This window comes from Ricinus communis, chromosome 10 (assembly GCF_019578655.1).
Source record: "Ricinus communis isolate WT05 ecotype wild-type chromosome 10, ASM1957865v1, whole genome shotgun sequence".
NCBI lineage: Eukaryota > Viridiplantae > Streptophyta > Magnoliopsida > Malpighiales > Euphorbiaceae > Ricinus > Ricinus communis.
In genome coordinates, this window is record NC_063265.1 from 25,232,085 (window position 1) to 25,243,803 (window position 11,719).

Genomic DNA, 11,719 nt, shown 5'->3' on the forward strand with positions numbered 1-11,719 from the left:
AGAGATAAAAATATCTGCAGGAAAAAGGTTGAAGCTTGGAAAAGAGGGGAAGGCCTCATTCAAAGAAGATATAAAAGAAGTGTTGAAAGAAAATGCTAGATCATTTGCAAGCCTGGTAAAAGAGATAGTAGGGATCGACCCTGTAATGGTTTATCACAGGCTTAGGGTGGACCCCAAAGTGAAATCGGTCAAGCAAAATAAAAGAAAGTTTACTCCCAATTAGCAGGCCATTATAGTAGCTGAAGTGGAGAAGTTAAAAGAGGCGGTTTTATTTCGAAAGGTGTGGTACTCGGATTGGGTTTCAGACATGGTTCTTGTAGAAAGGGTGAATGGGAAGCATAAGATGTGCATAGACTTCACAAACTTAAATAAAGCATGCCCAAAAGACAGTTATTCTCTTTCCAATATTGACCAGTTGGTAGGTTTGGCAGCATGGTATCGAATGTACAACTTGTTGGATGCCGCCTAAGGCTATTACAAAATACCAACGATCAAGGAAGATGAGGAACAAACTTCCTTTATTATGGACAAAGGAACTTATTACTACATGACAATGTCTCTCGGACTAAAAAATGCACTCGCAATGTACTAGAGACTTATGATTCACATCTTTGGCTAACTAATTGGCCAAAATATGGAAGTGTATGTAGACGAATTGATCGTGAAAAGTAAGACCTAAAAGAGCCACATTGATGACTTGAAGAAGGTGTTTAAGGTGCTAAATGAGTTCAATGTCAAACTGAATCCTGATAAATGTGCCTTTGCAGTGAAGGCGGGGAAATTTCTTAGTTTCATAATTTTGCAGCATGGGATCGAGTTAAATCTAGATAAAATATAGCAATTATGGAGATGAAGCCCCCTATAAGGATAAATAAAATGGAAAAGTTAAATGGTCAGATGACTGCGCTTGAATGCTTTATCTCATGCTTAGCCAAAAAGTTTCTTCCCTTTTACTAAGCATTAAAAAATATGAAGTATTTTAAATGGGTAGAAAAATGCCAATAAGCCTTTAAAGAGCTAAAAACTTTCTCATTTCTCCTCCTTTATTAAGTAAGCCCATTTTGAGAGAGGAGTTATCCTATACTTATTTCTCAGCCGAGAGATAATAGATTTGGTGTTGATTCAATAGGAAGAGTACTTACGAGAACATAGATTGGATACCTAATCATCGACAAATTAGCCTTTGCCACTATGAACTCAACCAGCAAGCTACGATCCTATTTTCAAGCTCACACGATCATCATAAAAACTAATTAGCCACTTACCCTATAGGGATAAACATTTAGAAGACTTGTCCACTGGTCGGTGTACTTAGCATGACGTCAAGTACGAGCCGAGACAAGCCCTTAGAGCCTAGGCTTTGGCTGACTTCATAGCAGAGATAAGCCTGACCATATTGGGGAGCTAGAGATCAAAAAATGGATAATATGTGTAGATAGAGTATCCAATCAGCATGGCGTAAAGGTAGATATAGTACTGATCGTTCCCAAGAAAATAAAGGTCAGATATACAATAAAGTTATGTCTTAAAGCCATAAATAATGCAGCAGAGTATGAGGCTATGATAGAATGATTGTTGTTGGCGATAGAGGTTAGGAAAGAGAACCTAACAGTCTACAATGATTCTTAGTTGGCTGTCTATTAACTGCATAGAGAGTTCCAAGCAAGAGACTAAATGATTGCAAAGTACTTTGAGATATGTCGGTCTATCATCAAATGAATTGAGAATAGAGGTGGAAGCTGCAAGGTGGAAAAGATTCCCATAGAGGTAAATGAAGAGGTTGATGCCTTAGCAAAGTCAGCAGTTGAAGATGGTGACTTATTTCTAAGCTTGAAGATAAAAGAAATATTGTTTAGCCCAAGCACCGAGCAATCCAAACACTAGTAATCAAGAAGGAAACTGAGTGGACAAAACCATCCATAAAGTTCCTATATAAGAAGTTAGTTACACTTCCATGGTCTAAGTGCATATCAAAGAGAAAGGAGACTACATTATTAGAGAAATTCATGAAGGGATATGCGGAACCTATCAAGGGGTGACCACAGTCGTAAGAAGAATCCTTCTACAGGGATACTACTAGCCCATAATAAAGAAAGACATCTAGGCATTAATCAAGAGCTAAATAAAAATGTCATAAATTTGAAAAAGTGTCCCACATTTCGAGAACCCTCCAAACATCCCTAAACAACCTGTGGCCAGTCTCCACCTAAGGTATGGACATTCTAAGACCTTTCCTTATGGCGACAGGACATAAGAGTTATAATCATAGAAATTAATTACTTCATGAAGTGGGTAGAGGTGGAAGCAGTTACAATAATCACCAAGGCAATAATTGAGGAATTTTTCTAAAGGGAAGTGGTATGTCAATACAGGATCCCCACACGCTGGTAACAGAAAATGAAAAACTATTCGACTATGAGAAATTCCAAGAATTTTATGCAAACTTAAACTAGAGCTATACTTCATCTCTATAGCTCACCTACAAACAAACAACATGACTGAGGTCACCAACCAAACAGTACTGCATGACAGCAAGTAAATGGACCGAGGAACTATACAACATTCTATGATCGTACAGGACGATTCTAACGAAAGCAATAGGAAAGACCCTATTCAGAATAGCATATGGAATAGAAGTAGTGATTCCAATGGAAATTGGATTACCAATGTTGAGGATAAAATAGTACAAGTCAGAGGAAAACCAGAGAGGACTGGAACTACAGGCAGACCTTATTGAAGAAGAAAGAAAACATGCCAGAATCCATGCCAAGGCGTAGAGGCGGCAGGCTACCAGATGCCATGATAAGAAAGTGAAAGAGCAAAGTTTTAGCCTAGGAGACTTAGTACTAAGGAGAATGGACATAGGTAAGGGAGAAACTAGAGTTAGAAAGCTCAAGCCAAATTAGGAAGGTCCCTATAAAGTTATAGCTGCATTTGAAAATTGAGCCTATCAACTTGAGGCAATGTCAAGAAAGGCCATTCCAAGATGTTGGAATGGCGTGAACCTCAGAAAATACTATCAGTAGATTATTTATAAAGCACTTATCAAAAAAAACTAATGAAGTCCATATTCAAAAATACACTACTTAAATTGGGTCAACTCCATAAGAGGCTAGAAATCCACCGACGCTCAAATACGATGAGCTAAATCGGTTGGCTACATAACATGCCAAAAATTCACTAATGCTTGAATACCACAAGCTAATTCTAGTTGGCTTTGTAAGAGACCAGAAATTCACAACTAAAATGACAATCTGAACCATAAGGGCATTGAGAATAAGAACACGGAGAAACTTAACATGCTCGACAAAAGGCACATAACTGCCCTAAACAAAAAAGTAACATAAACAAAGATTTCATTAAAATAAAATAAGTACAAACTCAAAGATCTATAGGGCATTAAAAAAGTCACAAAGCTTATTAGTGGGCATGCGACACTTATCTAAAGCCTAATAAGTAGGTTCCTGACTCTCGACAACCTTCTCGTTCAAAGAGATAAGAGACATCCAAAGACAAGTAATCTCATCTAGAAGGTCAACCAATATAGTACAAAATTCTCCTCCTTCTTGGCCACCAACTTCTAATGCTCGAGCATAGGTATGTCCCAGTTTGTAATATCTTGCAAACAACCAAAGAGAGCACCAAAAGTTTGCTTGCGCAGAGCCAAAGTCTTTTTAGCCTTCGCTTATGCCATTAACTTGTTCATACGCTTTACAAGAGCGTTATCCTTACAATACGCTTCAGGCAGCTTCTCAAGATGAAGGGCATAGTAGGCCACTAAACCTCGGACCTCATGAGAAAAGAAGTCATTGATAACTAGGGACATCCGATGAGTCATCCGAAATTAGCTCAAATGCAGATACTAGACAAAAGCTTTCTCTGGTAAAAACTCTAGGGTTTGAAAGCGAAAAAGCTTCACCTGTTCTCAGACAAAACCTAACTCTTCAAAAATAGCATTATTCTTTTCAGCATTTAAAGGGAACCCAAAGGAAGTAGCGGTTGGGACAATAAAATCTGCAGCTTCCCTAATCCAGTAAGAAGGTTGTAAGCAAAAGGAAATAAGAAAGCATCAACATCAAAAAAAGAAAAAGAAAAAAAAAAGAAAAACAAAAAAGGCAACCACATACTTACGAGCATGAGGTGGAGCCAAGCCCTAAAAGAAAAATCACAAGAAGCCATTAATTTTAAGAAAGGAAAAAGAGGGATAAGGGAAGAAAATAGTGACAGGTAATAAAATATCCCATTGTATATATATAAGGAGCGCCCATTCGAAATTGTCAACAACAAATAAAAGCAATTCAAGAGACACAAAAGGAAAAAAGATAGCATCGTACACAATAAATGTAATAATGAATAAATTGCATAGAAATAGAAAGTCATTAATGGTCCAAAAGACTTATAAAGAAAGGAAGGGAAGAGATACAATGAAAAGAATAGGAAAAATAATAAAGAAAGAGCTATTTGCATCGGTTGTGATGATGGTGGTCACCTCCTTCACCTACTTCCCCTTCTTTAGTTAAGCCTATTCAAGTTAGAGTAGTAGGCTTGCCTGTAGGAGGAAGGTCAACAAGGCTCAATGGCAAGAGATAGGCCAACCTCCATAACTCGAGAAGTTTTGACATCAGTAACTCGAGGCACTCTAACTTCAACAGCTCGGGAAGAACCGACATTAGCAACTTGAGAAGGGCCGACTGTAGCAACTCGGAATATGCCAACCTCACTTGGAGGATTCACCTGCAAAGATTGAATAATGAGGTCCACTATATAAGGATCCAGGTTGGAGTTGACGGTCTTCTCTTCACAATCTATTCCTAAGTCTCGGTAGGCTACTTGGTCTATTTATCCTCCCAAGCAGCTGTAACTTAGGCATAAATCCCATTTAAATCATTTACATCCAGCATAGACAGGTTGGCATCCGCGAAGTAAGTAACTATTGTAGCCTCAATAGCTTGAACATAGGCTGACAACACGAAGAAATACAGGTCAACCATCTTCTTCTTCTTCTCAAAGGCAGCCTCCCTGCACTTAGCCTCTAAATTTTGAACTTGAGCGGAATAATCATTGATTATCAATTGTTGATCGGTCTTCTATTTTAAGTTGGCGTGTAGTCATTTCAGACTTGGCACTTGCTCTTATAGCTCCCCCATATTATCCTTCATCTTAGCATCAGTTTTATGAGACTTGCAGTAAATGGATTCACCATCTCATCGATCTTTCTCCATTACCCCTATATCCTGCAACCCCCTCATAATGCTCATCATGGCATTGCAATACTTTTCCTCTTGAGACATCTTTCTCCAATCAGTTCCATCAGCCTCAAGTTCTAGGCACGACATTAGATGTCCACAAACCTCTGAAGTCTGGATTATAACAAGATTCAGATTATTCAAAAACCACTTAGAGATATCGAGAAATCCATGACGGGTCCTTTTAGGAAACCCCCCTCAGTTCCCTCCATTACCCATTTTCTCTTTTCAACATGATTCGGCCATGTGTTGGTCTTCTTTATGGGAATATCTTTGTTCATTATCCATACTATAGGGATAAGCTGAGCAACCGAAGCTTTATTGACATTAGAGGTCCCAATGCATTCCATAATGAGTCTTCCTAGAAAATCCATCTCTATCAGAGCCCAAAAGAGAGAAAGAAGTGAGACGAAAGTCACAAAAGAGAAACAACAATTATATACCTGAAGTAAAAGGAGAGGAGTTAGTTGGAATGGTATTAGAAGGCCCAAGTTTATTGGTCGGAGCTGCACGAGGAATTCCTACAGGGAAAACTCTTAGGACAACCTCTAGTACCCCATCTAAAGGATCATGATCCCCCTCTTATGAACCCTCTTCAAATGCCTTATCCGAGTTGTCACCATCAGGTAGTTTTAGGGCATACTTCTCATATAAAGGTGCGCCTCCGGATACTTGGTTATAAATTCTTATAGCAAGTTTAAATCATTTTTAGAAAGGGCCACTCAATCTTACCCGAAATAAGGTGCCTACTTGAAATTTAAGGAATCAAAAGGGTTTTCATGGCTAATCCTAAAAAATAGTCTTTCCAGCTTCTTACAGAATTAGGCAGGTCAGTCTGACCCAATTTTTCGGTTAAAGAGCAAAAGACCTTACCGAAAGTACTATAAAGGAAATGGAGATGGGCCAAGTTCAAAGTCCAATCCCTAATTCTAAAAAGCTCTATCAAATAAAAGAAAATCCTAAGGCTATTCGGATGAATTGACATCAGGGCATACTATGGTGAGTTAAAAACTCAACCAGCAGCAGGTGAAGAGGAAACTAGAGCCCAGCTTCTAGCTATGCTGCAAATACTACCAAAGATTTTTCTTTAGGGTTTTTGTAAGACCTAAAGGTCGAGGGACACAAATGAAGGACATAATCTGTAAGAATCCTATATCTCCTTTAAGAACTAGATAAGTCCTAATTGGTAAGACTAGAAGACAACCTAGACAAATCTGAGTCAGCCATAGAACATAAAGGAAGGTTGGGAGAAAGGAGTTACCTTAGGAAAAATGGAAGTAAGTAACTACGATGGCCAGTAATAAGAAAGGAAAGGGGAAAGTAGTTTTATCTCTCAAGATGCAAGAAGTGAAAGTAGGAAAAGTGTAAAGAGGTGAAATTCTAGCCTATTTGAAGAAACATCATGGACACTAAATGGCAGAGAAGACGTGAGGTAGCAAAAGGGCTCTTATAGAAAAAAAAAAGTAAAAATCCTTACCCCCCCTAAAAGCAACATGTTAACCATTATCTTACATGGTCGATAAAGGCGTGGGTAGTGGCCAGAATCACATTAATGATCGATGCTTTTCAAACTTCCATCACACACCTTGCCTAAGTCAGTAATATTACTGACATAAATATCAGAGCAAGAAATCAGTGGGAAAGAGGAAGGACTATTGATAGGACAGGATGATGTCCAAATCAAACTGTTGACCTTTGATCCAAACTTGTCAAGCGGTACGAGACCTCAACAGATAAGCTCAACTTACAACAACATAAAGATCGCCATCTGGACTAATGAATAGAGCTCGCCTAAGCCCTCCCATATGTAGGAAAAACCCGAATTATAATGTAAAACCCTTCAATGACATCACGTAGTTATGAGATAGCTAGCTGTCCATAGCCCGTAGGCTATTATAACAGAATTAGTGAACTAGCCCTATCCCAGAAAAAGAGAATATCCTTCCCTCTCGCTGAGTCACCACCTCTGACGATCAGGTATATATATCCCCCTCTAGCATGCACATGGACATTTATTATTCTTTTCCTATTGGAACTCTATCAAATTTTTCTTGAACTCTAACTTGACTGAAGGAGAGCCAATATGGACATAGAGTCCATTGGCTCAATGACTCTCTTTCGTTTTTTTATTAACATGGTACCATTCCTAAAACCAACTTCAGCTCTTGATGAATCTATCAAAATATTAAATATAATTTTTATTTTCTAATTATTAAAAAATTACTTTAAATTTTTCTATACATTAATCATATAAATTAATAAAAAATTATTATTTTTATAAAAATAATATTTTAAAAAGAACTATTTAATAAGTTATAATTATAAAAATGATATTTAAAATTAAAATTATCTAATGAAATTATAATTTACGATTAGTGACGGGACAATGAAGATGCTAAGTTATGTAATTTTTAAATCATTTTTCAGTAGATTGTCTCAGCAGAGATGCAAATTGGTTTACGGTGAGTAAACCACTTTACAATCTTATAAAAATGAAGAAGTTGCACATTGCATTTTTTTTTTTTTTGAGACAAAAAATATTAATAAATTGATGTCAGAAATTTTTTATAAAGTAAAAATAAATTATTATTATTTTAAATAAAAAATTCTCCTATTTTAAGATTTCAATTTTCAACATTAAGTATTTGTATCGCTAAACCAATCAGGTCCTCGTCAAGTGCGGTTCAATTTCATGGTTTTTTTCCCTCTAAACTCTTAAGTAAACAAAATATCTTTTATTTGTTTATTTATTTACATAGGTTCTCATACAGACATGATAGAAAATCAGTCTATACTCCTGAAAATAAAAGAGACAAAATCAAAGCTAAAATTATTGCAAATGATTTTATTAGACTTTTCCAAAAGCTCTGAGAAAATCTTTATAGTGAAGATCCCAAAGAGTTTTCTTTAGGTGGGGTTTGTTTCATAATCTTAGTGCTGAAATTTTTTAATTTATAAATAAAAAAAAGACTTAAAAATTGAGACATGCATAGATTTATAAATATATATCTCTTAAATATTATTTAAATTAAGGATAAAGTCACTTTATTTATTACTTTAGTGGCTGAAATTATTTATATGTAGAATGACTATTAGCTGAATAAAATCTTATAATTTGTTACTTAAATAGATAGTTGACCAGTGATTAAGATCATACCTCAAAAGGAAATAGCAACTGACCCAAAATAATATTTTACCAAATCTAGAATATGATTTTTTCAAAAGAAACAAGCAATGATCTATTAAGTAAAATGTAAGACTGGATAGTTAAGTAAAGAATTGTATGTATTTGATTTCTTCTTTCAGACTTATCCTTGATCATCGATTGGCTTGAGGGCTCTCTGAAATTATTGCTAAATATTGATAACGTAAATTAAAATCTTTTATCTATAAAATTGATATTTTATTTTGTTAAAAAAACTTATTTTGTCAAGTTTAATTTTTTTAAAATATCAATTAACAGTTTCCAATTCTTTTTTAAAAAAATTTAAAAACTGCTTTTGCCCGCTGCGACGCCAAGATCTAATTTAAGGGATTCAAAATTGGAATGAGATGGGACCCGAAAAGAAGCAAGAGCCCATTAAATTAACCATAAAAATAAAGAGAAAAGAAAAGGTCTACTATTTATGTGTCGATATTGAAAGTGATGTTGAGAAGCAGATCAAATCAGAAACCAAACCCATACAACACACCAATCCCTCTTTTATTGTTTCACATCCAGACAGACCAACTTATCTAAGAGACTCTTCTCAAATCTGTTATGTGTTGCATATCTAATCTGCCTCCTTCAACCCATCTTAATCACCACTACTTTCTAAATTTCTTATTATCACTAATATTATATCTCATTTTTATTTCTTTAATTATTAATTTAGTAAGTACTTTTAAAAGAAACTATTTATTAATTAGCATAAATATTATTAAATACAATTAGTTTTTTCATTTAATATTTTAAAATTATAATTTTTTTAAAAATTGATAAAGGTATTTTAAGTGAATTGTAATAGAAATTAATTAAGCTAGCCCACATCTATTATTATTATTATTATTATTATTATTATTATTATTATTATACATTGAGTTTATAGATAAAATTTAATAAATATTTTCTAATTACTTTTTCTAAAAAATCTGATATTTTAAAATTTATTTAGGGTAACAATACAAATTATCTTAAAATATCTAATAATTAATCTTTCGTATTATATAACTCAATATTATAATACCATTTGTATTTCTTTTGGTTAAAAATTATAGTATAATTAGAAAACTAAAAACTCATTGTAAAATCATAAGTTAAAATTTTATTTTTATTTTTTCCTATATTGCAAATGTATCTGTTAAAAAGAATATATTGCAAATGTAGAATAACTTTTTTACAAAGTCGATTTAAATTCTAGACCTAATTATCATTTAAATACTAGTAAAATTGACAATATTAACTAGATTATTATTTAAAATTATTACTCAACAAAGTTGTTACAATTCGAATATAGTGCCCACTTTTTATTCAAAATGAGTTTTTCCTGTTGAAAGTTCAGTTTTCGCTTTGTTGGAATGACTATACATGCTTCATATGGTAATGGCAGCTTGTGATGTGCATGGGTTATGGGTAAAAGAGGGAATGAAAAATTCACCTGTCTCTTTGACAAGTATAATATTTACCACAAAAATGCACATAAAGTAATTATATTAATAAAATACTTACTAGACATGGAAGAAAAACTAAACCCAAACAAAAGGCCTCCCCAGACTAAATTATAAACAGATCCAACACATTATCCTCCACTACTCAAGTACAGGCCATTCTAATATACCTATTCAAGAAAAAAAAGAAAGATAAAATAAAAATTCCATAGGAAGAAAGAGAAGAAAAGAAAAAGCTAAAATTATCACATAACTTTCCCCGACTCAAGTGTAGGAAAGCTAGAAAAAGTGTCGAACTCTAGCCCAGCACTAGGCCCACCATCAGCTAAAACAGCCTGAGAAAAAGATACTGGGTCGCGACCAACAATAGGCCCAGAAGAAGAAGTAGCGCCCCCAACCATCTGCTGCTGCTGTTGGTGGTGATGATGATCGAGCAAAAACGCCGACGTATCCAGAGTCGGCAAGCCACCGGGAGCGCCACGCAAACGGCTACCTGGTCTCTGAGGCTCAGGTTTAAGCACAGGTACGACAGGGAACTGGGAGTTATCCAGTCTAACGCCGGTAACCTGTTGCACCATCTGCCTGAAGTTGGCCGGATCCGCAGATATAAAGGTAGTCTGAGACCTTTTAGACGCACGAGACTTGCGTTTCGAGAACTTGCCAGTAGCAGCTGGGATCCCGTTTCGCTGGCGCTTAGGAGGAGGAGCAGAAGGCGTTTCGGGTTCAGAACCAGAAACGTTCGAGGCTGTAGGGGTGGTGATGGGAGAAGCGTTGGATTCGGAGTTGCTGAGGTTGAGAAAAGGGTTGATTAGGGAATCAGATGTGAGGACTTCCAATAGGGAATTGTTATTGTTGTTGTTGTTGTTGGAGAGGGATTTCTGGAGGGCTTTTGTTAAGGCATCGGTATCACGAGCATAAGCTTCAGATATCCATGAGTCAGGAAAGGTGTGTCTGAAGAAAAATGGTTCAAAACTGGCCAAGTTTTCCGATGATGCCATATTACCCACAAAATAAGAATAGAAATGAAAAATTCAAAGCATTATCTGCCAACCCAAAAGAGGAAGGATCGATCAGAAGAAGGGGTTGACTTGAGACAGTGGTATTAGCTTGAGGGAGAAGAGATTTTGGGCATTAAGTAACCAGACAGAAGAAACCAATAAAAAAGTGCTAGCTACAAAGAGAAGAGAGGAAATGGAGAAATGAAAGAGGGAGCAGTATTCTCAAACAAGATTAAAGCAGAGAATAAATAGGGGGGTGGAGAGAAGAGAAACCGCGTTGATAGGGGGCAGAAGATCATAACACGCGTCAGCTTGGCTTGATCGTACGGAAAAACATTTTTTTTGTTTCTTTTTTATTTTAACTGAACCATGGTTGTGTTTTATTTTACTGCTTTCTAAATTACTAGTAAGTGAACTGAACGAGTGAGCCTTTTGAGCTTGGATGGTTAAGCCGCGTCGCTTGACGTCCTCCTTCACGCGTCTTATATTTTCTTCCTTTTCTTTTAGCAAACTCATGTTTGAGTACCTATACTGTTTGATTCTATTTTACTCGGTATTTAATGATTGATCATATTTTATTAAATCCTCATTAGACATACTACCAAAATAATTAATTTTAGTTGATTGGATTTCTAAAAATTTATTTTATTTTAAAACATCTTTCAATTTTTATTATTTTTTTAAATCTCTAATTTAAAAATAAATAATAATATAAAAAATATTAAATTATTATGATCTCTTAGAGTCGTATGAAATACATAAATTAATAATCTATCTTAACAATACATTATAATTTTGTTAAAGTCTCAAAGATTATTCTTTTAATAA

At 35.2% G+C, this 11,719-nt stretch overlaps 1 protein-coding gene across 1 annotated transcript; it reads right to left on the reverse strand.

Moving 5' to 3' along the window:
* Nucleotides 1-9,919: 9,919 nt before the first annotated feature.
* LOC8264927 (calmodulin-binding protein 25) lies at nt 9,920-11,126 on the reverse strand. The gene has a single exon (XM_002520987.4). The coding sequence runs from the start codon at nt 10,889-10,891 to the stop codon at nt 10,139-10,141; it is 753 nt and encodes a 250-aa protein (XP_002521033.1). The 5' UTR covers nt 10,892-11,126; the 3' UTR covers nt 9,920-10,138.
* Between the last annotated feature and the right edge of the window lie 593 nt (nt 11,127-11,719).